The 26138-nt window shown below is 35.7% G+C and overlaps 1 protein-coding gene across 1 annotated transcript in view; it reads right to left on the reverse strand.

The window, feature by feature from the left end:
• Nucleotides 1-26138, reverse strand: part of WWOX (WW domain containing oxidoreductase) — a 520377-nt gene that overhangs the window by 403199 nt on the left and 91040 nt on the right. The window contains exon 6 of the mRNA XM_065640965.1: nt 6464-6552. Within this exon, the coding sequence (XP_065497037.1) occupies nt 6464-6552 (89 nt within the window). The remainder of the gene's footprint in view (nt 1-6463; nt 6553-26138) is intronic.

The following is a 26138-nucleotide window of genomic DNA, read 5'->3' on the forward strand; positions in this document are numbered from 1 at the left end:
TGTATAATAGTCATAAAACTATGTAACAAACACCTAACAAAATCTTTCTCTTAGTAATATGTAAAAACACTTAATATTTTTGCAGATGCAACTATATGTAAAGTTATGGTGAACTGTCAATCCTATCTTTAATGTAGACTTCTACTTAAAAAAAAAAAAAAGTTCTGAGGTAGGAGATATTTCCACATTACTGCAGATGAAATGAAAGGTGATCAGGTGAAAATGTCATGATCTCTGCCTCCAGTAAAAGCGGGGAGGTGTTAAGCTTGAGAGATTTTTAATTTAAACAATACTGGAAACAATTTTTGGATCCACATGACTTACCACAACGGTGTAATTGTGTACAAGAGCTTAAAAACTGAATAAAGAAGGGAAAAAAAAATATGCAGAAAGCCAATCCCTAGGCTTTAATAAGGCACAGTACCACCACAATGAGGAAAAAAACGAAACAAACAAACAACTTTCACCCAAATATTATTATGCATGTTTCAAATGCAGTCAGGCTTTGATCTTATTTAAATTGAAGATACGTGCTGTCTGCAACAGTAACTTCTGAACTATGCATGTTTCAACACTTAATTCGATGTGAATATTTTTTGATACCTCAAAATGTACAATCTTGTCCAGAAGTTTGTGCCTCAGTGGCACTGTCAGAATGCCAACTGTATTCTAAGTTGAGAAGACAAATATAATAGCTCAACTGTTACTAATTTTAATTCACAAAAAGTATTTCCGTAAATCTCAAAGATTTAACAGATGTGTACAGTGTTAGAAAATAAGTTCAAATTTTGAAAGACAATACGCAGTGGCAACCATCATCTCTGACAGAGACATATACTACAGAACCATTAAGCATGTTGGCATCACTAATAATTTGTTTAAATCATATATTCAATTTTTCTGGATCTTTTAAGTTAGGTATGCAACAACTTGCTAAACAGATGTCATTTTTACAGATGTACTTATATATATTAATAGAACTTATCACACAATGTCTATGATATAATTGTGGTTAAACTGGAATTAAAAAACAAATTAGCACACATGCAATATGTCAGCTATAACATATGAAAGGCAGAAAAACAGTACTCTGGAGTGAATTTTCTGCAGGCTCTGAACTCTTAATTGCATCTGCTATGTTTCAGAGCACTTGTGCTTGCAGCATGAAAAATGAATGTACTCATAGAGTCTGAGGCCTCAGTTAAGGAGGCCAGCTAAAAATCCAGCCCTCTCCATTTTGGGTCTGGTTAGGGAAATCAGAAGAGACTGAAGTTCTAAATGGAGAATCAGAATTCATAACTGCTGTCTTTTCCATATTTCTACACACAGCATAAGGAAATCAACTGTTAGCACGTGCCAATTCTTATCGCCAAAAAAAAAAATAATCCTATTTTAAAGTATAGGAAAGTAACTGCAGTGAAAATCTGCATATTGACATCCTGCTTAATTTTGAATTGCTGCTACCAATTCAGAAAATTCTAAGTAGTAGCTGTTGGCAAGCACTATTTTATATCTTTGAAGTAATTCAATATTTTTCATGATTTCTTTTTTTTTTTCCTCAAATATTGAGAACATTAAATTGATGTCTTCCTGTTTGGCTGAAGATAACTTTAATTTGAACCAAGTGGCAGCGTGCACCGCTCAAAACTAAAGATGCACATAAAATTTCATCTGTAACTTTACTGCTCACTTCTGCCTGCTGACTCTTTTGATCGTGGAAGTGTTCTTATGCTAAGGATCAGGCACAGGCCATGAAAACATGATTGTAAATATTGACAACAGGTAGCTATTTTGGAAATTTTAGAACTGAAACATTAGTGCTGTCCCCCAATTTAACTATGCAGGTTTTAGTCAAATATGTGCTGATTAAACTGGGAAATAGACACCAAAGTATCATATCCACAAATCCACATTGCTACGCAAATACTAAATCCTACAGACCCTGAACCATCAAACACTGATGCTGACTAAATTTAAATGCTACATTGCATACAAGCACAGGAGGGCAGTCATTTTGTCTATAAAGTGGATTAATACCAACCATAATTCCTCACATTGTGCCCACTCAATGAAGAGGAGATTCAGTTCAATGTTTTTTAGTTCCAAAAGCCTAATATGAAAAATTGGTTGGTCTGCCTCTTCCAACTGCACAAAAATCAGCTAATGCCAAATCCATCTTAGCCCAGAACATTATAAACAGATCATTTATTTGATTTTCCATAACAGAGACATTCAACCAACTGCCTGAGCTGGAATCTAGCAGAGGGGAAAGACTAGATACAGATAAAAGTAGTAACTTGAAGAAACCGAGCCATTTAGGTGCACTGAGACCTCTTTTCCTACTTTCATCCTAATCCTAACACTGTCTTCACATGGAAGGGAGGCGGACGTCATTCACTCCTGGGGGAAATATCCAATGGGGAATGTATCTCCAGACATCAAGCCAGGAATACTAAAAGACAGCCAGAAATCACAGGGGAAAAAAATAATAATAATTTAAAAAAAAACCAAAAACAAAAACAAAAACAAAACAAACCACAAAAACCAAAACCAAACAAAAACACCACAGAAATAACAGCATTGCATTTCAAACTACAAGAGAGCCTAAAATTAGTTGTTATTGCTGTAATATAATGAACTGGCTTTCTCTGAAGAATTTTTTCTGTAAATCCTTCAGATCTATCTTTTACTAAGTTAGATTTCTATTTTATGTATTAGTCACATTGGGTTCAGGTTGTGCTACAAAGAGTAAGAGGCAGATCAACCATTGAACAGCTATTGTTTATTCAGTCTTCTCCTAAAGCTGACTTTGGGACACCCAACTAAGTTCTCACGTTTAGCGTATTCTGCCCACAGAATCTTTGTAATGGTAAGAGCAAGAAAAACTGGAGAGCAGAACTGCAGGATCTAAAACAATCTGCAAAACCCTTCTTTCCAAAAGCTTTATTTGAAATTGCATGCATTAAAAGAAAAAGGTCTCAGAAACAGCTGTATCAACTCAGTAGTACAGATAACGTAAAAAATATTTTTTTTTCCTGTGAGGATGAAGGATTTTCTAGAATATATTTATAGGAATACAACATAATTTACCAGTGTTTATATAGTCTGAGCCCAAATTTTGTCTGTAGACAAGGCTGCAACACCTAAGCAATCCAAACAGGAATAAAAGATTCTTATCAAATCTCTTAAAGTATGATAACTTGAAGATGAATCGTAATATTTTTACTTTCAAACAAGGAAGCCTTCTTAGCTCTTAAGTACTACTCCAATTTATATTAAATGTTTCTTTCCAGAGTAACTCTTCCCTGTCATTTATTATTATTGTTTTTCTCGATGCTCCCTCTGTTGCATCATTTGTCTTCCGTACGCAACCAACCCCTGTTAAATTCCTGCTGAGCAAAGGATGACATTTCTTCATTCTTCATGTAGTTTCCAGAAGCTCTCAAATTCTCAAGCACATTCAAGAAGGCTTTTTTTTTTTTCTCTACAAGTTATTTGATCAAGGGAGGAGATTTACAATCTCAGCAAGTTTCCTTCTGCAATTTTCCCTGCAATCCCACCACCACCACCACCTTCCCCAGCTGCAATAGGTTTTGATAGTTTAAGTCAATGAAATTTAGGGATTCTTTTTCTGGAGTAGTTCCATTTTAGTTTCTCACCCAGGAACCAATCTGTGAAACAACCCTTGAAGACTCTTTTCCAGTAGCTCTCAGCCAGGGAAGAACAGGCTCCCAGACTGTGACCTGACTATGGGCACACCCTTCTATCTGCTGACAAAGAATAGTACCCAGAGCCACAAAGTGTCCCAGAAAAGCAGAATTTCAAAAGGCAAGCAAATCTAATCTGTGTTTCATAAATTTTCAGTTATTCAGTCAGGTGTTACCAAGCCCAAATGGTTCCATAGAATAACCAAGTGTCCCAGAAAGCAATAGTGGACTGGAGAAAGTAGACAAACAATAAAACTATCTACTGCCAGAAGTTTAAGATGTTCAACACTGAATACTAAAGGCCTCTTCACATAATGCGTTCTGAGAAATAAAAACACAGATATTTATTAAAATATCTGTGTTCATATAAAATTTCTCCTTTCCACTTGGAAATTATGGTTTGTTTTTTTTTTTTTCCCAGAAACCAAGATCTATACAGCTCAGAACTCAAATGATAGTTGTATTTAGGAGAAAAAAAAAAATTTAAAAATCACACTTTATTTGCTTTTCCTAGTACTTTATTGTTAAGGAATTTGTAAGAAAGAAAACTCTACTCTCATTACATAATTCCTACACTCATTTACAAGGACTTACAGCTACCTCATGGGAACTGGGAGAATATATCACAGTTTGTCTTCTCCTACAGGTGCATGAAATCAGAGACATCAAAGCCTTTTCAGAACGTTAGGTTACCAGCTGACAGACATGCCAAAGCATAAAGAACAAGACTCAGTCTGTCACTGAACCCTGCAAGATTTCTTTCGATTGTTCATAAAGCTACTAATGCAAAGGAATCACTGTTCTGACACTACGGCAAAACAAGTAAACGAAAAGACAAAAGTATTTAGCGTACATTAAGGCTAGAAAACACACATGGCTGGCACTGTAGTAATAAGATGCCGCTGCCATACAAATTGCTTTTCTGACCATATCCAGACATAGTTAAATCACAAAAAAATCAGAGCCAGAAAGACCTAGTAGGTCTTCCAGTCCATTCTCCTGCCAGCGCAGATGATTGTAAGGTAACTCTTCTGTATCTGCACCAGATAAAAGATCTAATGCTACAGGCAGTGTGTGGGGTCTGGTTTCCATCCATCCTCAGACTTTAAACAAAATATAACTGGAAATTCATTTTGGTCAAAACCTCACAAGTCTCCCAACAGATACGGACCTCAGACTTTCCTATAATGGAGTAGTCCTGCCAGACGCACACACATCCGAGCACAGATTCGAGACAGAAACTTCTGAAGGCAAAGGCTATAAATGCTATTACTCATTTTTCCCAAATAAAATCAGGGTGAAACATTAGTAAAACCTGTCCGTCACTGACAATGTAGCTTAACAGACCTATTCTGGTTAAACAATGTATGCCTACAAAAGTAAAACAGGTTTTACTGACTCTATATCTTTACTGATTCTATATCTTCTCACTTTCTGTAATAAGTTCTCTGGTAAAAATTGATTTAAGCATGTTCACTTCTAAGGATTTATAAACATGCATAACAAACGGAGTAGCTAGGATGACCATGATATGATCTGCAACACACAAATCAAGAGCTGCATTTGGAGGAAGGTTGGTTTTAACTTTCCACTGTATCGTATAGTTTTTAAAGAAATGTAGCATATTACAAGCATGAAGAAGCTAAATTAACACACTTACTGTTCTTACATTATGAAATATTATGAAACCAAGTTAGTATTAAAGCAACAATACTGCAAGGATTTATCTTTCTATTTCAAGGAAGTTTTAATATATGAAGATGATACATGATAGGAAAATATTGTTATCAAGGATTCTGCCAGTAAAGGAACTTGTGTTAGAAGTCAGTTTTGACAATTCTTTGAATAGAAAAGATCTATAAGTACTAAAATGTCATCTCTCTGTCCATGTGAGATTTAGCTTTGGCAGTATTTCAAAAGTGAAAAAAACATTCTTTGTTATGTATTTTCCCTACAACAATATATTTTCAAAGCTGTCTAAGAGGCCATATTCTCCTGAGAAGTACAGTAAGATGTATATGTGTTACAGAAATATTTGCAGAAAAAAGCTAAGTTTGAACAGTCACAACAATCAATGGGTCAAACTGTGGAAAAAAGTACAGTCTGGAATTTATTCTCCAAGAGTTGGCACTTAAAGATTTCAGATAATTTCTTCAATTTAGAGATTCATCGTTCTGTTCAAGCTAAATTAAACCAACCATTTGAAAGCTAACCTGATATATCCATATAAATTTGTCCATTGTTAAGTGATGCCATTATCACTCCCTTTTTTTTTTTTAATTATTGTCTATTCCAGATACAGGTCCGGAAAAGGGAGCTGTCTGGCTCATAGGACTTTTTTTTTTAATGCTTTAAAAATAAAAAGAGGGAGAGAAAAAGTTAGAAAAGAAAGCAAGACAAGGAGTGTGCTAATTGCTCATCCCTGACCTCTTCCAAACCACTGCAAAACTTATAAAAGCTGCCTAAGCTCATTTTTATGCAGTTCAGCTTTGGCCTTTTTCAATAGCCACAAGGGTATCAATGCCCCCTTTAAAGCTGGGGCTACACATGGAGAGACATAAGAGATCTGTAGTCATTTTTTCTTAAGATGAAAACAAATGATCTTTAATTTACATTAAAAAAACTCCTGTGAAAAGACTATTCACTGGCTGTAGTTCCTGATCAGTCCGACTATGTTGAATTCTGCCAAATGCACTCAGCTGATAAAGCCATTAATATAACAAGAAATTATTACACATAGTTTTCTGAGTACTTACAAGTTCTTGGATTTGAATGCTTCAGCAAAGTGCTGCACACTCTGAAGAGAAGCAAGGTCTAAGGTCATTGCTTCTACCTTGGCTTTATGCTGGAACAAGAGAAAATATTAAAAAAAGATAAATAACAGCAAGTTTAGTTCCCAGTATCATGTTACAGTAAGTGAGTTATGAAACTTGTCCGATTCCCTTGTTTAACATTATAACCCCAAAGTGAATACAAATCATCAAAAAGAATGGACGAGCACCACATTTAGTGCCAAAAATAGCATTGCAATTTTGTGGTTCTGCTAAAAACATACACTGTGTCACGTATCACTTTATATAATACAATGAAATAGCATGAGGTAGTGTTAAGGTTAATATGGTATCTTTTTTCTTCCATTTAGCTGGTGAAACTTATGTAACTCATGAAATAAAAAGTAGAGTAAGCATTATTCTTAATGCATAATATTTTTTACATGCCATACCAATAGAAAAGTACTCAGTAAATATAAAAACCAGCTAAATTCAAACTTGCACATATTAATCCAAAAGAATCTATTGTTCATAGCAGGTGATCTAAACACAGTATAAAACGAATATAGAATCAACTGATCAGCCTACACAGTTTTTCATTCAATAACAGTTTACCAGTGCATAATATCTTCTAAAGAAATTGTGCACGTACTTAGAATGAGCTTTTCACCTAGAAGAGGATGTGCAATCCCACAAAATGACAGGTGTACTTGAAGGTGCTAACGTTACGCACTAGCAAAACAACTCCTCTCAATATTTTCAGCTTTAAGATTCCTGCTCTCAGACCTTTTGAAACACTTACACTCCAAATCTCGGATCAAAATGAACCAAATGTTCAGATTGTTTCATTGCAAGCACTAAAGGGAGAATCAAGTGCACTGGGGCCCTTTTGAGCTGCAGTTCTGAACGAGCTTTCTTCTGACTGCAGTTGTGTGTCTGCACTGCAACACCCAACCGTGTCTGTAGTTCTTCCACAAACACTATAAGACATCTATGATACTCTGCAAAATACCAACCATCATGGCATATAAGTCACATAGATTCCCTATGGAATTATGAACGTGTATTTCTGCCCCCTCCTTGCTTTTAGAGTCACTGCTGCCCAACACCACGTAACACAAAAGCAAGCAGGCAAAAGCCCTGTCCTCTACCCAAACCTAAATGTGTCAACTTTCATTCCGCTCCACTTAGCTTATTCAGGAAAGCAGAAATTAGGCTCTTACTGTAATTCCAACATGCTACCTCCACCTATATAACAGTCCTGGGTCAGACTGGACATCAGCACCACTAAAAGAAAGAGTAAGAAAAAAGATGGCGCGGATACAGTGGCCCTGTGCAATCACAGCCAGCGCTGAGCAGAGAGGCCATAGGAGCTTTGTTAGCACCACGGCGCAGCAAGGCATCTCCTGGGATGACTAGGGCATACCATGAGCGTTTCTGGAGGAACACGAAGGAAGCGGCGCACATGGCAGGGCAGAAGCAAGGCAAGCAGAGCGCTCCCATTGTCTCCCATGTTCCAGCAATTCATCTGATCTCCGTGTTTCATCACATCTGGTACTTTTCTCCCTACATCTGTTTTCTATTTTGCTAGCAGCCATTCTGCCCGCTACAATTACCTTACAGGTTGGGTTTAAATAGAATGTCACTCAAATTCCTTTTGTCCCACTCCAGCCAGACTTATCAGGACTGCAAAATAAATACAACTAAAATTTCAACAGGTTCAGGCCCCATCAGGAAGTACCAGTTGACGAAGTCTGAAAATGCTAAATCCAACTTTGTTACAATGAGTTTCTTTACTCTCACAAGATGCACATTATTCTGGAACTCATTTTGTCCTACTGGGTAAATATTTTCTTCTGTTTGATGGTCAGAGACTTGAGAAAGATGATGCTGCCTTGCATTATGCAACAGAGCTCCATAACAACTTCTCTTCAACTTTGCAGTTCAAAGCTGTTTACTTAATAGAGAAGTAGTGTGCATAGCTGGGTTTATTCTGCTTCTGCTTTGCCCAGTTGAAATATTCTCCTGTCTTTCTCAAGGGTAAAAGGACAAGAATGCTACAAACACAGGGAAATAAGGGGGGGTTTAAAAAAAAAAAAATCAAATAGTTCAACAGACTATACCACAAGCTGTTAGCTACTGTCCTCTTGGGGACACAGGTTCAAGCCCACATGATATTTCTCAGGTAATCTCTTCCTCTTGGTGCCACCTGTTAGGCTTCTGCTATTGATGCCAAGACAGAAGAGAGGTATCCATGTATTTCAAATCCAAAAGATAAAAACATATAACACTCCCAAAATACTTTCAGATATAGAAAATAAACAGACTAAGGTTGGCTTGGATTTGTGGATGAATATATTGAAAAATGCAAGAACCAGAAATTTAAAAATCATAAATGAGTTACTAAAAGTGATAAACAGTTGACTGTTAGACAGCAAATGCAAACTATAATTATGTTTGGTCTGTACTGGTTCCATCAACGAAATAAGACCACCTTTCTATTCATACTCCATTTTCTTCAGCCAATAAGATAATCTATTTCAAACAATTTAACACGACTTCACCTTTTTTCTTTTAGCTTTGATACACAAAAAGTTTCAGAAAAAGGCAAAGAAAACTTATGTTAAGAAATGCAAGAAACTGTACCTAAAATGACCTGGAAAAAGAAAAAAAAAAGGTATGGTTTTAGTGATTTTTTCCATTGAATAGGTCAGCAAAGGCAAATGGCAAAATAAACAATTTTTCAACTGTCTCCCTGCTTTTGCTTTTTAAAAGCCTGATGGTAACAGTCTGTATTTCCTTCATGCACACACAAGGTACACCCTGAGCACACAGACACCATTTGCTCTGTTTTCCTCACAGGAGAAACAGGTGACACCCAAAGCACCGGGATCAGACCTTGCCACCGCAGCTTCTGCGGGCGTGCAGAAAGCCGAGCGCGAGGAGCTGCTGCAAACTCCAACAGGGCAAGGAACCAGTTTACCTACAGTCAGCTTCGGGAAGTTCCCCAGCTTTTCTGTTTTAGCTTCTCTCTTCTCAGCTGAGATTCAAGCACCTCTCAGTCCACAGAGCTATTTTGTAGCCATCAGTTCCTACTATAGTTTAAGAATGTTAAATGCCAATCCTTTAGTATCAATTACTTTTCATTCCAAATTTTCCTGCTCTTACTTCTATGTTATAATTTCTTTTTAAAAAGCTATAAGGCAATGTCTTTGCAAGGTATGTTCTTAATAATGTAAGAGTCTATCCAATCAATGACAAAGAGAAGGTTTTCTGTTTGTTTTCTTACAGTAGCAGTAGTTCAGTATTACTTCTGTTATAATGTTTTCTCTCTTTTCCTATAAGCCTGGGTAGCATGTATTGTGGCATTTATAGAAAAAGAAAACATATTTTTAAACAAAAAAATGAAACAACCATTTTTGCTAAAAGGCATCATAATTGTAACCCACAGTCAGAACTGATTGTTAATTGCATGCTGCAAATCCTGATCTAACGTGTCATAATTGTATTATGCTGATGTCTTTCACCATTTCACTTCAAATATTTTCAGTACTGAATTATGCCTCATTTTACGTTGTGAAATCTTAAATGGGACTTGTCACTTTCCCAAATATAGAAGACAAGTCTTAAAACTGACACTGTCAAATCAACACGCTAAGGCAGAAAACTCCAGAATTTTTAAAAATAAATCAACAAAAAATATCAATGCTCCCTCTACTACTTTATTTTCAATTACATCATTTAAGGGGAAACTAAATAACAGAACGAGTGTAAAATAATTTAAAGAGCTCACTTCTAAACCACAGGATCATTACTACACAGCGCTGTTGAGAGCCTGTGCAAAATGAGCTGGTGGCCTCGCTGCAGATTCCCAGGACTAATGACCCAACTGTGTCTAAAACCGCTTTCACAACTCAAGCAGCTTCACAAACCGGCCAAAAGGAGAACAGACACAAGGGGCAGACATGCTCCTGCTGTCTCCTGAGCCTTGTGAAAACAAGGTCCGCTAGAATCCAGTGAAATGGTGCTTGTGGGATGGGGAGCATTCGCAGCTCATGAAGCCCAAAGAGCAGCTCAAGGCTGACAATGGGCAACGACATCGAGTGTTTGAAGAAACAGCTGAAGGTGGATCATTCTATGGTTCCTAACAAGTCCTATTTTAAATACAACACGAGAACATTTTGAAAAGTGCAAAGAAAAAAATTTTATCTTCTATTTGACAATGTTACGCCCTGTTTGAAAAGCACTTTATCAATATCTCCAGGTAAGTTTCATTACTCTAAATAACATCAGAAAACAGTTTGTTTAGTTTTGTATGCAATATGCTCCCTGTTGGAGCAAAAATATTAAAAATGCTTAAGTGCAATTGGTTATATTTTGCACTCATGCTAGAAAAATGCTTATTGAGCCAGAAACTAACAAGAAAGTGAAAACATCCAGAAAGCAAGCAATTTCCTTATATGCAATGTGTTCACTTTACAGCTTAAAAACTGTTTAAAAATGAACACTGCATGGTAGAGTAGTTTGGCAGTAAACATGATTGTGCATTTGTGTCTTGATATTGAAGAAGGAGCCTTTTTTCATAGTGATTTTTTCATTCAAATCTAAGTGATGATTTACGTTAAATATAGGTAAAGCATAGCTACATTTTCCTGAAGGATTGCAAGGAAGTGAAGAGCAGTACAATAAGTTGAAGCATAAAAGCTTTCTCTGTCATAATATTTATTATAATGGCATATAAAATAGCTGAAATAAATAATAGATGACTAAAAGTAAATTCATATGATAAAGAATCTTTCAGCAGACACCATTACTTCTGACTGCTCCAGCTTCATACCGAGTTGAAGAGTCTTAATAAATATGCTGTAGCCCCTGTATCTTATGTAAGTATAAGTCATTTTGTAGCGGCTTACTTAAAAGGTAACATACTGGACAGCAGATAATTTACTGTATAATTTTACTCTCAAAAATATCATGTATATATCTTCAACATTTAAAAGCCCTTAACTCAAAAACGAATACATAGCACAACAACAAAAAATACCTGACTTTGAGTGGCTGAAAACACAATAAATTGGTAAAAAGCAGTTTAATTTGATAAAGAAAAATCTTGATGACAACAGCTTGGAATGCAAATAGTTCTTATACGCAATGTGAAAAACATAAAATCTTCAGGAAAAAAAAAGAAATTGACAACAAAGCTGATGAAAAATCTATGCAATTACCTTAAGATAGGTCAAGTAAACAAATAACCAAAACTCAGCATATGACAAGCAATGCCCAAATAAACCCATATTTCCATGTTGAGGACAAAGCAGAGGATGTTTTGGAAGCACATCTGACAGTTTGACACACGGCTCATGACAGTCAATAGCCGGTGCCATGCACTATTTATGGAGGCACATAATAGGGAAAAAGGCTTTCACTCAGGATTAGGACTGTAAATATTATTGTCCCTAACGTCGGCAACATTTGGCACTTCACAGACAACTATGTAAGTAATGCCAGTTTCATCTTGTTGTGTGCTCTGAATGCTGCGCGGCTACTTCTCATGGAACTGAACAGGACAGATGAATCACAGCGCTTGGAGAGCAATCCAACATACGTGCTAGATGCTCTAATAACATGTTCTTTGCTACATTTATTATACCTTAATAATGTTCATTAGAAGACACCATGGTGGAACAATTTTACGGTATCTTTTCTAGGGGTTTTTTTGCCCTCTCAGCAAGTTCTATACAGTACTTCCAAATTTTCACTAACTTTATGCAAGAGAAGATAGTACATGATCCAAATCAATTTCCTAAATGTTAATTATTTTATTAACCCATATGTGTGATATACAAGGAAATAGCTGAAACCGACTGTGATTTTGCACAAAAAAATCAGAGATGAAAAAATATTTTCTTTTTTCCATTAGAAAGAAAATTTATTCAGAAATACTTGGTTCCATTATTTCCCAACGTATTTGTTTTACCTATATTTTGTAATTTACTGGTGCAAATTTTTCCACAATGCATCTTGCTCCATCCTGTCAAACATGTTTTCATGCTGTGCGTGAGCTCTCCCAAAACCTGATTTTGTAAAGCCTGGTTCTTCCTAAGTAACTAGATCTTCATGTTCTTCAGAAAAATGCAATTCCTGCAGGGGTTGCTGTCATCCAAGGCAAGGGAGTAGCACACACAGAAAGACCTAATGGGTCAGTACGAGCCTGCGAATTGCTTGGACCTACATTTTATAATTAAGAACAATTTTTTTTTTTTTTTTCCTGTCCTTGTCTCTGTCCCATCTCCAGAACATTGATGGATGTTTGGCAGAGAAGGGTGTTTAGCTGTTTGGCATCATCTACAACTTAGTGCGCTAAGAGGCCTCTTCAGAAAAACCTGAAGCGCTTCAAGCTGCAGTAGGATTATACAGCAAATAAATGTCTTAAAGTCGCAATGGCAGTTCCCCACATAGGATCATGTAGAACGAACATCTGAGTTGGAGATTTTACTGTTGAGCTCAGTCGGGTTATAAAAGCAACAGAGAAGTCTGGATCCTCCTTCAAACAGAGATTAAAGGCAACAAATGAGCCACTGAAATTCTGAAGATGAGAGACATGGAAGAGTGATAAAGATGAGCTGATATGAAGGAGTTCAGTTTCTGAAAATGCCATACACCAACCCAATATTTGGTCCTCACATTGAAACAGATCACTATTCACAGTAATATTTTTCCTGTTTTCAATTTACCTATACCCGTAACTTAAAATCAATGTCACAAATACAACAATGTGACTAAACACGCTCTAGGTGTATTGTAATAGTCATTTTATATTCCCCAATAATATAAAACTGTGTCTCTTTCTATTAATAGATATCTATACCTAAAAAGAAATACACTTAAATACACTAAATTACAACCAAAATATAGGTAAAACAAATACATTGAGAAATAATGAAACCAAACCTTCTTTGCGGTTGATTAATTTTTCAGATTGTAATATCTTTTTAAAATAAATCTTCTGTAATAAATAGCACTACAATAAGCAATAATGTTATTTCACAATCTTTACATTAGTTAACTCGCAGATCAATATCTCTGTACATTTGGGCTGAAGATAATTATGAAGATAATTATGAAAGAAAACAGGAAAAACATCTGCATTTCTTTCTGAAATTAATATCTTTAGAAAAGTAAACGATGCCACAGCAATCCTAAATCATGTTTAAAAAGAGTAAGAGAAGTCAGTCTCCTAAGGACATTTTAAAAATTATTTATTCCTTAACCAGCGAGAACAAAAAACCACACATAAAAATTACTAGACTATAATTTTAGAACACTTCAGTTGCTAGGCTCTAAATGCCCCTGATTTTCCTGCATGCACGTGGTTCCCTTGCAGGCAGTACACATCTGCTTCAATAACAAGAAATTACATGCATTTTAAAAGAAATATCTACCATAGGTTTTGGCAATAGGAGTTTATCTCTTAATGTACAACAACTGTGGGTACTTACTTGGGAGCCTACTTCTAGCTGATTTTTTTTCTTTCCCTGGATATAGATCATCTCTTTCCCTCTCCGAACGCCCATTCCTGCAAAGCTCATTTGAATTTATCTTGGGGAATCTCAGATAATCTTAGCAATACATTGCATGTATATGGTTTACTATTCTAACAAACATATCTTCTTGTTTACAGAATAATCGAGGGAGCCTGGGAACACGTAACCCAATCTCGGCTGTGGAGAGCCTCCTATTCAAATGCTTTCAATTCTTTTCATTCCGCAAGATTTGCAGTGATAGCAGAATACATTTTCAAAAACTGCAACAAGCAAACAACGTTGGGATAATTTAGAGGGTACAGACTTGGTTTCCTTTTAAAAAGTTGCTCAATTTGAAGTTTTTAAGATTAAATAAATCCAGCTTATGGGTTGCTGAGAAATATGCAATCTAGGAGGCAAACAGAGTAACGGTCTTGCTGGAAACGACAGGAAAAACAGTATTTCTAAACAGATTAAACCAGTAACATCCCTATTGCAAAATACTATTATTATTATTATTATTAATTATCCATAAAATTAAAGATAGGCTGTTACCTATGCTGGTGTACAAAACTTAGAGCAGGATTTCACAGACAGTTTTTACACAGAGGAAAAGTTAGCATCGCTACTACAGATGACAAACAAGAGGAGAAAAGCATGATGGTCAAAAGGGCAACAATGTTTAAGTAAATACAAAACGAACCCTTTTTCCCTGTTCTCTCATGATCCATAATCATAAGCTATGTTGTTGCCTGAAAGTGCAGACATGCACTGTGCAGTGCATTAATCCTTCAAACACTAACAGATGCTGGCAGGGATTTAGGCTGGAATGTATTTACAAAGTGACAAATTATGTTCCGTATTATACAGAGAGAGAAAGAGCATCCACAAATAGGCTGATAAATGTCAGCTGCAGTCACGACAAACGGTTTATTTTTATTATACTGTAACCACAAATGTTTTTTTGCAGGGAGGCCCAAAGATTTATTTGTTGCAGGAAAAAACAAGATTATATATGACACAAAGTAATAACTGTGAGATCCCTGATGTTCTGGGCAGCTTGCCCTCCTGGAAGCTATGTTCAGATTGAAAAATGTTGCTTAAAAATGGTATGTTATATGACACAAAATAAATAGTTCATAAATCTGTATTGAAACAACAATAACTAATAATTAAAGACAGTTTTAGGGCAGGGCTTACACAAGTTAAAAGGAAAGCATACTATTTCCTTTAGTGGAATGTTGAAAGTGAAAAACATTAAAATATATCTGAAGAAATTGTTTTAAATTAAAGACAAAGTGCTATAATTGCCAGATGGAAGCAACATATATTTTAAATGTGGTCACAGTGCTTCATGAACATTTAGTGTAGCACAATTAATTGGCAGAATAGTGACGTCTGCAGGTTTCAAAATGCATTGCAGTTATTTTGAGGTACATCAAAGCTTCCCAAGAGATTTAAGGTAGAGTTCTTTCCCCCCCACTCTTAATAACAGGAAAATACCAATATCAGTAAGGTTAAAAGTCATCACTTCTTTAATTAGGAATAATTTCAGGATGCTTCAACATGAGTAGAAATAAATAAATGATACAAACGAAGACATGAAAGAACTGAATAATTAGCTATTTAAGGCATTTTAATTGGCAGTTCACAGTTACATTCTCCTAGCTTTAAACAATATAAAATATTTGTCTTATAGCACAGTATCCTCAAGAAACAATAAATACGTACAAATTCTTTTGTTTCCGCAACAGCTCACATTCCCTAGCAAAGAGATACACTGAAATGGTCACATAGTTATGCACGTCATTTTAGAAAGTGAAATAAAAGGGCTGATCACATTAGTAAAGATTTCTTGTACAAATAAGGGTTGGCAGGATCGGGTTGTTAATATACACTCAATATACACCATATAGACTTGAAAAAAAAAAATTAAGTCTTTCTGCATGCACAAGAAAATATCAGGTGTATTGGAAGAGCACTGGAATATGGCAGCCTGGCATTTATGCCACCTGATTTGTGATCACAAAAGGAAGAAGTTTTTTCCTGTTTTCTTTCTAAAGAAATAAAGATAGCGTGACAAAGGAAATATGAATAAAATAAACTCAAAGGCTGGAATGAAATTTCTGTGAAAACAAGGCCGATCTCGGGAATCAAACACATCATTAAACATACAATGTAATTCTGGGGTTGTCTAAAAATCTGAGATCAAAGCCTAGACCATGTATTGTGCAGATGCACTAAGCTGACGGCAGTCAGACACAGACAGGAGGGGTCATCAGCCCATGGCCCGTTGTTCTAATAATTAAGAAAGTTTAAAATGGTTTTAATGTAAATGCGAATGAAGTCCAAAATCAAATGTCTTAAGCACCATCAATGTGAAAAGCTCTGAAATTTTCATTTACTAAATATGCATGATTTTTCTAATAAAATTCTTATCTCTAGATAACAAAAGTACTCTAGAATGTAATCGTCTCATGCAATAATAGAGTGGGAGAGTTGCCAGTCACCTAGCATTATACTTACTAGAGTACTTATTTCCTAAATACACGTTGCCAATGAACAATATAGTGACAAGGATGGAGAATATGCCTTAAAAATTATATTCTTACCAGTATTTGTACACATAAAACAAGGAAGCGCTGTCAGTACAGCAAATAACGCAGCAAAAAGAACCTAATAACAACCTACTTTTAACTTTAAGTATTTGCCTGAAGAATAGGTGTGCAAGGCTGATATAAATGCTTTATAGATAAGAGGGAGGGGGAAGCAAGGAAGGAAAAAACAAAGAAACAAAGAAACAAACAAAAAGAAAACCAAAATCACCAACCACCAATGCCTTTCCCTTTCATAACAGAAGCAAAACCAACCACAAAGAACTGAACAGGAGGAGAAGGAGCACCCTGAGCTGGTGAGTAATCCCCTCTCCACTGGACAGAAAGGCTTCTCAGATGCCTTCTGCAGATCTGCAACCGTAAGCGTTAATGTCACGTTTTAATGTAGTCATTCAACTATTAAATCATTTTTAATTTAACAGATATTGTTGTATAGCTACGTAACTGGCACATATTCTACCTTAAATTTTTGCTTTTTAAGCATATAGCTTAAGCTTTTCCCAATTTTAAGGTAAATACTGGCTGTACCTACCTGAACACCTGAAAAAATAGCAGCTACTGTATATCTTACCCATATGCCACATGCAGAAATGGAAAACATATTAAAAAAATTCAAAAAGAAAATTTCCAAGCAGATGTTTATAAACAGAAGGTAACGGATAAAAACCCAAACACAATGCTGCATTATGTTACATGATTCACTGATGAACCCATTGGAACTACAGCAAAAAGCCCTTCTGGAAAATGTCCAGAAATTAAAAGGTGCAAACAAGCTGCCTAATACCCTTGCGTAGACTGAATTCTTATGAAGAAAATAAAGTTTATTGTCTGGAAACAGAGAAAGCATGAGGAAAGCACTAAAGCAATGGAGGTGAACAATTAGACAGATGTTCACTTAAGGAAATAAAGAGAACAGAAGAAGCCATCACTGAGGAATTTTATGAGAATACTGACAACTCTGCACCTCATCAAGGGCACTGGTAAAGTTAAAGCCACTGAAGCCATTTCTACTCAACTCCAACATAACTGCTGACCTTGCAGAAGTCTGCATTTAGCAAATGTGGCTTAGGAAAATAGCATTATACTTTGCATTTTACTATTTTTTCCCGAAGTCCATTTATATACTGTACTGTATATTTCGAGAAAATTAGCTTCATTTCCTTGTATAATATTACATACACTCAGATTTTTTTTGTCCTAAGTATGCTCGAGTATCAGGAAAATCTGTATTTAAAAAGCTCGTGTCATTTGAGTAAAATTAAATACCGTCAATTACATCTGATCTTCATAAACATGTATACACAAATAGCTGGAATGCTTTTGCTTAATATGATTATATATGTTTCTAAAATAGTCAGGAGTTTGCATAATACACAATATGTCAATCTGTACATGTTTTGAAGTATACAACTTTTGGCATTTAACTACTGAGAGAATAACAGAAAAAGCATATTTTGTTGATAAACTGTCTTGTAGAGCAAAAAAATATGGACATACATGCAGGCGAAAGGAGAAAGAATTTATAATAAGATGTAAGATTTTGGCAAGGACAAAAGTCTTACTTTTCTGTGCTTATGCAGCCTGAGGTACGAATGTAATTCGTTCCATACACATATCTCTATTGTTTAACATATCATTTCAAAACTCTGTTTGGTTTATGATAACACCTCTTTTGCAGATTTTCAGAAAAAAAAATTCTTCCAAATCTCAAGTGCATGACTGATTTCTCCTTTTCTTTACCTACTCATATATTTTCAAAAATGACTCTCAAAGGAGTAGCTCAGTAGCAGGAACCCAACTTCCAGCATTTTATTCTGTGCAGTGGGCTGCTTCCCACAACACTCATTCCTTGTTTCTGAACCGCAAATACAAACACAACACTGTCACCTCAGTCACCCAGTGCCAGGTACACAACTATCACCAGTGAACTCTCCCGTTACCCAATTGCCAAAGAATTCTCACCAGCACTGGAAACTGGACGCATCAAACTTGTTCTGTAACATCAACAGCATGAACACTTCAGGTAGCAAGTTTTAGAGACAGAGAGGAAGTACTAATTAAAAGCTATGTCTTCATCTAAATACTGTTTGTACACAAAGAAAAAACAAATCCTGTGCAGATTTTTATAAAATACTCATGCTCTTTCCCAGCGTCAGACTGCCAGCAGTTCCGCTTCCAAAAAAGGGACAGCTCAGTCATTGCAACGGGTTTACATGTTTGCCACACAACCAGCCCTTTGCCCGCTCTGCCTGTTTCCCACGCACTGATGCCTGAAAGTTCTCAGTATCTCGGGAGAAACGCACGAGAAAATTTCACCATTCACATTTTAAATAATATAAAAGATGTGGAATGTGACTGATTTCACACTAGGGAGAATTGAAATTACAGTTATGGGATAGGTTTTTTTCATGTACCGTAAGGTCAAGTAATAGTAAATAATTAATGAATTATGAAACAAATTTTCTGTAAGGCAACACATAAATTCTACTCAATAAGATCTAAAAGTGTAGTTACACCAAAAAGCCATATAATATATCACAAAATGAAGAAAATGCATGATGCTGTGCTATGAAGGCGGCTTTGCCATTATATTGGAATAACTGTTATTCTTATAGAATATAAATAACATCTTTCCATTCATACACATCATTTTCATAAGCTTTACATCTCATACTCTAAAAGAAAAAAAAAAAGGTATTTTCAAATTTTTTTGCTGCTGCTTTTTGTAGCAAGATTTTTTTCCGCATCTTTTCAGCAGTTAGAGAGTTTCTCATACAACAGAGCGCGGAATGATCAAGCGGATCATGACCTGGACAAAAGCACTGGGCTCCTTTTCTGATCTTACTTCTGATTTAGTTTTAGCTAAAATCTAATGATTGCTTATCCTTATTATCTCTTTACCAGTATGAATTTACACTCTTTGATGCTCTTAGGATGTAGTAAAGTCCACGATACAATACTGTAGTGATCTTCGTTAGACTTCTGTGGGCCACTAACATACAATTAATATCATGAATGCAAGTCAATAAGTCAAAACAGAAACCCCAAACCCACCAAAAGTCACACAGTATGTTTTTTGTCTTGATATCTTAAAATCAGTTGAATTTGGAGCTTTCTGGATTAGCAGGTCGGAAACTTGCTTTTTCAGCTGCATAAAATTAATGTCCTGATTATCTTAATACTTAAAAGAGATGGGTTTTGCTAAGAGATTAAACTATTCTGGATTTCAGATTCAACTACGGTGAAATATTACATACAGAAAAGGAAAAAGAGAAGGGGGAAAAATAAGCAACTTTTGAGGAATGTATATCTCAGTTATGGTGGCTGCTTGAAGTCATTCAGTCATTTGAAATTGTCCCAGAGGCTACTAAATGAGAAAGGAACAAACCTGGAAAAGTTCTTGCCAAAGTTTTGTATGAAATACATTTTATCACAACTATTTCCCAATAAAAACCTCGAAATAATTTGAAGTCCTGTGTTGGGTCTCCAACAGCAACTGTCTCACTATATAATGATGTTGGTTTTGGTGACAGTAATTGCAGAAAAGGACGCAGTCAGTGACAGTACATACAGTCAAAATAGATAATAAGTTTTGAGATCATCTACAAAAATAATAATTTGCATATCTACAAATTTAAGTCGATAACCTGCAGTACTATATATAAGCAGTTTGAAGCCAGTCCTACCAAAATACATTGATCCCTGAACAGCCCATGGCAGCAGAGTGTGCTCTCCTACCAGACCAAAGAACAAAATACAAAGTCAGAAATGAGAGGCTTGTAATTTTTTTACTCTTTTTTACTCTTCTAATGATATAAACTTGTTCACTTCGCCACTTTTGAAGACACAAGCAAACTTGTCAAGGAAATCTAGAACAAATTTCAACCTTTTGCTCTAGAAGAAATGTTAACTTCCAAAAAGTTGCAGCAGTTCCCTTTTCACAGATGCTTACATTAATGGCATCTTAAATAATGAAGTTATCAAAAGAGTCAGCTACAAAACCTCAGTCAAAATGCAAAGTCAGATTTGTTCTGTAGAAATTTTAAAAGTTCATTTTTGATGAAGCAAGCTGAATTTACACCTTTATAATAACTATGATCATTTTATGCAATGTAATGCTTAAAGCAATCAAGACACTGCAGTTTTTCATATGAAACCCATGGTTCCTACGCTGTGCTCCACAGACTATATAGTTAATAGAATCCTATTGTCCTTTGTTATTTTTAGATAAAATTTTCATAGCCGTGATGTACCTTATAAAAAGTTTCCAGAGCTGACCGTGACACACAAGCCCTATGAACTTTGGAATTAGATCAGTTTTCTCACGTACATGAAGCTTGAAAAGCCCATGACCACTGCCAGTTTCTATTTTTAACTACATGGCTGACCAAGTTAAGTGCAAATAGCCCCGTTCTCCCCTCTCAGGAAACCATTCAGCACAATTTCTGAGTCTTTTTTCTTTTACTTCATTCTGTCTTCTCCAATCTAGACAGCAAATTTGACCAGTTAAAGAACACTGAATTGCACAAGGTAAAATGCAGCATTTTGAGACATGACTCACTCAAGGGCCTCTCACAGGCCCATGTGAGAGGATATGCCAAGATGATAAGGCAGAGAAGGTTTGTATTTATAAGACTTTGATTAAGTAGGCAATTTTAGAGGATTTTAAGCTAAAGGAAAATGAAAAGGCTCCAAAAGTACTGAGTTTTGTTTAAAAAAAAAATAATCTCAACAGCATCCCTATAATCAACTAAATCCATGGATTATTTAATAAGTGAAATAATCCAGCAATGAAAAATGTCATCCATGAAGTAGATGAGGCAATAACCATGTGTAAGCCAAACATTTAGATGCCTTTTAACACTTGTGAGCATTTGGTTTCAATTAAGTTTTTCAAATGCCTCATGCTATGGTGCTGGACCTCTCAAAAAAAAAAAATCAATATAAAGAGATGAGAGAAAAACCTGAGCTGTTTCTCAGAACTGCACAAAAAGCTATGGAATAACTTTCTAAAGGTGTTAAGTTTTAACTTGTGTGTGTTTGTTCCTGAAGAACAGGATGACTATCCAACTAAAAATAAAGTTCCACCGAGTAACAGCCAGCACTGTAAAAGTACATGGTACCATTTACAGACCTGCCTCCTAATTTCCAAAGCTCAATCCAGTAATTTAGCAGTTGAAGCAAGTACCTATTTGCATTTTTAAAGGTAAACAGCTTGGCAAACCTGACTCATGTAAACTTCTTTTAAAAGGGTTTTTTTAGTGTATTCAGTTTCCATTAAAACTTAACAGCAACCAAAGCACATGGAAAATTTCATCTTCCCTTTAAAAATAGGTTTTTGCAGTTAAGACATTCAATTACTTGCTTTAAATAAGTAAATATGTTTAAGACTTAAAAATCAACCAGAAACATCATTGTGTCAAGAGTAGAGGAAGGATGACAGCCAAAGTAAAGGCCTGAACTGAGTCACTTTCAGCAGATCATTTTCCCATTTCGGTTTGCTGACATTTGTTTCCAAGGTACACGATGTCGTTTCAAAGGTGCCATGAGCTGCAGGCCCCCGTGTTGACCAGACCACATGAAACCGGTTTAACTTAGGCTCCAAAGCGAGAAATGTTAATTCATCATCCTGTCAAAATAATGACATTCATCCATAAGTATCATCCAATCTCCTCCACACCTGGCTGAGTCTTCTGCTCAGCCCAGTGAAACACACTAATTACAGACTTTCTCCGCCTGTCCTCTGGACAGTGTTCCTCACTGGATTTGAAAAGAGTAATGACATAGAACTAAAAACTGGGCAAACACCCTTAAACTTGACAGACGAACAGACAGGCCAGAGAACCCAGGCATGTTCGGTGCCATACTCGGTCCATCGGATGCCAAGCGACCTCCTTGAACACCTTGTAACAAGATCTTCCACAAGCCTCCTGGCTACCTTGCCCATGCAAAATTACGTGTTTCAGGCTGCAGATTTCAGGTTACCTCAGTCAGAGCATCTAGCTGGGATCCATGGTCTTCATCAACAGTACAGCGTCAAACTATGATCAGTGCTTGTACACTCTCACTCGGGCAAATGAAAAGAAGGACACAAGAAATATGATTTTCTTTCCAAATCCCTGTGTGGTAGCTTATAAAATAACATCTAACTTATTTTATAATGACTTATAAAATAATTTCTCAAGGTTACATGGCAGGTCAGAGACAGAATCTAACCAGAATCATCCAGGTCTCACAATAGACATTAAAATCTTCATGGTATCAGCTTTCATGAATGTCTCTCTTAATAAGGTATAGAATAAAAGAATATTTAGAACTGACCTTTAAAAAATACTCTTATATTCTTCTAATGCTTTTTAACTACTGTGGTGATAAGCAGGAAATGTTTTTTTCTGAATGAGTATACTGTACCTTTAATGGTTCATTTGTAGTTCAGAATAAAATCTGAACTATTTGTTGTTCATTGTTGTTATATTCTGTTCCAAGGTTCATAATTTGAAAATTGACTTCGGGGACTTTTTGCTTGGTCTATTAAAATGATTCATGTTGCATTCAACATAAATTGTGCATACACAGAGGAGGTTTAGCACACGTATTCACAGTATAATAACTAAAGTGAATTTTGTACAAGCTGCAGTTTGTGGCAAGGATGCAGTATCATTTGTCTTAATTTTTCTTCAGCATTACATTAGGCTAGTGCATTTACATTTTCAGGTATGGCTAAACACTTTAAAACTTTCTTTTTACAGCATGAGTAAAGAGAGAATCAAATCTACATCCTTATATGATGTAACAAAGTAATGCCTTTTTACTATCTGAAGTACACATGGATTTACTTTCCATTTACCTTCCCGCACAAAGGCAACTGCAAAGTGCATGAAATATTCACCACCTATGAATCATGTAGTGTTCCTATTAAAAAGATGATAATGTTCTGTTTTGCCTTTCAAACCATGATACAGAAACAGTCACAGTCTCTAGGTGGTTTTGTCTCTCAAAACTACCAAAGTAATATACAGTAAGGTATGAGAATGCTCAGTGTTTTATAAAATTTTAGGACAATCTAGTGTCAACTAACTAAATAATCAAGGCCTGCGATACGATTTCGGATACCAGGTTCAGAAGGATTTATTTTGCAAAATCTGAGTGGATTTGCCAAGAGAGCATGAATCACGCTAAACAGGTGGACGAGAAACCAAAATTGTGATCTAATTGTCACTCTGTCTCCACTGACTCTCAGAAAAAGTTAATCTATTGTATGCATTTATTTACGAACTAATTTAATATGTCTAATATGGAAATTTTTGAAAGGATATTTCAACTTTCAGCTGTACTGAGTGTGATTTTTCACTATTGTTATATGCTGGTCTTCACTTCTGCGGTGCAATTTTCTGCTCACACAGATTTTTTGCATACAAGTGCCATTGCTTGAGGCTAATAAGCATTCAGAAATGCATATCTATTGACAAAATGTGCGGGCAGACAGTCTGGACAAACAGGTTTTGTGTACAAAAATTCTTGCTTCTTATTAGAACGAAATGACCTCCATTTCCAGGAACTGATCAATCCCTAGAAGTTAATGCTACTTCAATATCAACAACAGCAAAAAGGAAAACCTTAAAAGTAAACAACTTTATTTAAACAGAGTCCAATAATCCAGAATTGATTTCGCACGAAAAGAGATAAGACGCCATTACACACTTAATATCGCATTATGAAGCCAAGCTCATGTGGGAACTTTAGCCAACACATGATTTTTTTCTTCAGGATACAGAGAAAACATCTTTTTTTTTTCCTTTTTTCTTCATTTTCAATGGTTAAGGCAGTCCAGAGTAATTTCTGAGATGTAATATAGACTTCTCTAAACTTTAACACAAACTGAGAAGTACTTAAAGTTCCAGCATAGTGACACTGAACATACTCTGACCATCAAAGAGAACCAAGGTGAACCCCATCCTCAAGCAGAACATTAAACCTCCATGCTTGAAAAACAAAAGCTTGCTGTTCTGTATGTGCCCTAAGACAGGAACATAAACGCACACCTCAAAAGTGTTTTCAACCTTCACTTTATTGGCTCTACTAGGACCTCTGTCATCTAAATATTTTATTCTCTAAGGGGAGATCTGTTAATAAGTCTGGTTCCAGCACCCCAACATCCACTGTAGAAGAGTAACTCCTGTACAGCACATCACAACCAGGGCCAAATTGTCAGCAGCCAACTGATACTTTTGCTTTCTTCTAACTAAACAAACCCCCCAAAACTACCAAGTTTTTCTAATTCTTTGATCAGTATCACATTAAAAGAACATAAAGAAGTATCAGAAGAATGCATAACTATTAAAGATGCCCTGTTAGGTGATAAGAACCACTTAAAATATCAAAGGTTTGCTTTTTCCCTTACACACATTCACATTTTACCTCTGTGTTTGTATTTCTGTCAGTACGCCAGAAGAACAACTCTAGAATGAAAGTCACCTTTTCCCACTACAGCATTTTCTCATACACTTGTTTAACAATTACTATTCTAACTATAGGCAGCAAGACTGATATTCTGAAAGACTGGCTGAAGAACGAGTAGGATAACAACAGATTTTATAAAGACACAAAAATGAGAAGCATGATGGATATATATATATTCCTGAATTACATATGGCACATACAAAACAAGAGTCAAAACATATCTTTCTCCAGTGTTCATATACATTAATACTCAAACTATAGGACTTTTAATGTATTTTCCCTAGCTCTGCCTTCATAAGGAGCATCATTTTGATTTCACATAAACACTTATCAATATCTTGGATATACATAAAGACCTTGATTTACTATATTAAATTAAAATTGAGGAAACTCAAGTAAAAAATGCAGTGCATAAAATGAAGAACAGAAATCCATGTAGAAGCACTTAATTCCAAAGTGCATTCAGAATCACAGAGATGCAGCTACTGTATGTGTTAAATCATATGGGGTTAAAAAAAAAAAAAAATCTATATTTTAATCTTTGGGCGGAAACAAATTATCTTATTTACTACATGAATGGTTTCCTCAATTTGATGCCAATCTTTGGAGGCAACTTCAACCTGTCTGAATTAAACAGTCTGCAGAAGAAAAGACTAGATTACTGATATTAGAGAATACTGTTAAAAAATAAAATTGAAAGATTACTTTACCATACATCGAAAATAAGAACATGCACATCACTCCAGCTTACAAAAATCTAATTTCATTTTTTCTGTTCTAAGAGAAGTTTGATAAGTAGGTGACAAGTTTATATATACATATAGATATCTGTCTGTGGGTGTGCATGTATAAATTCCCTCCAAAAGGACAGCACCTAAAAATTGGAGAAATTCACAAAATTTACTTATGTCTGTGTACTGCAATTATAAATGTTGCAATCAGAAGATCCTTTGGTATTTAAGCTTTTTATCCGCAATAACTGCACTGTCCATAGACACTGCAGATATACTTTAGATTTCATTCTATACATCCCAAGTAATGTCACAACTCAGTCTTGGCCCA

The sequence above is a fragment of the Caloenas nicobarica genome, chromosome 9 (assembly GCF_036013445.1).
Source record: "Caloenas nicobarica isolate bCalNic1 chromosome 9, bCalNic1.hap1, whole genome shotgun sequence".
Taxonomy (NCBI): domain Eukaryota; kingdom Metazoa; phylum Chordata; class Aves; order Columbiformes; family Columbidae; genus Caloenas; species Caloenas nicobarica.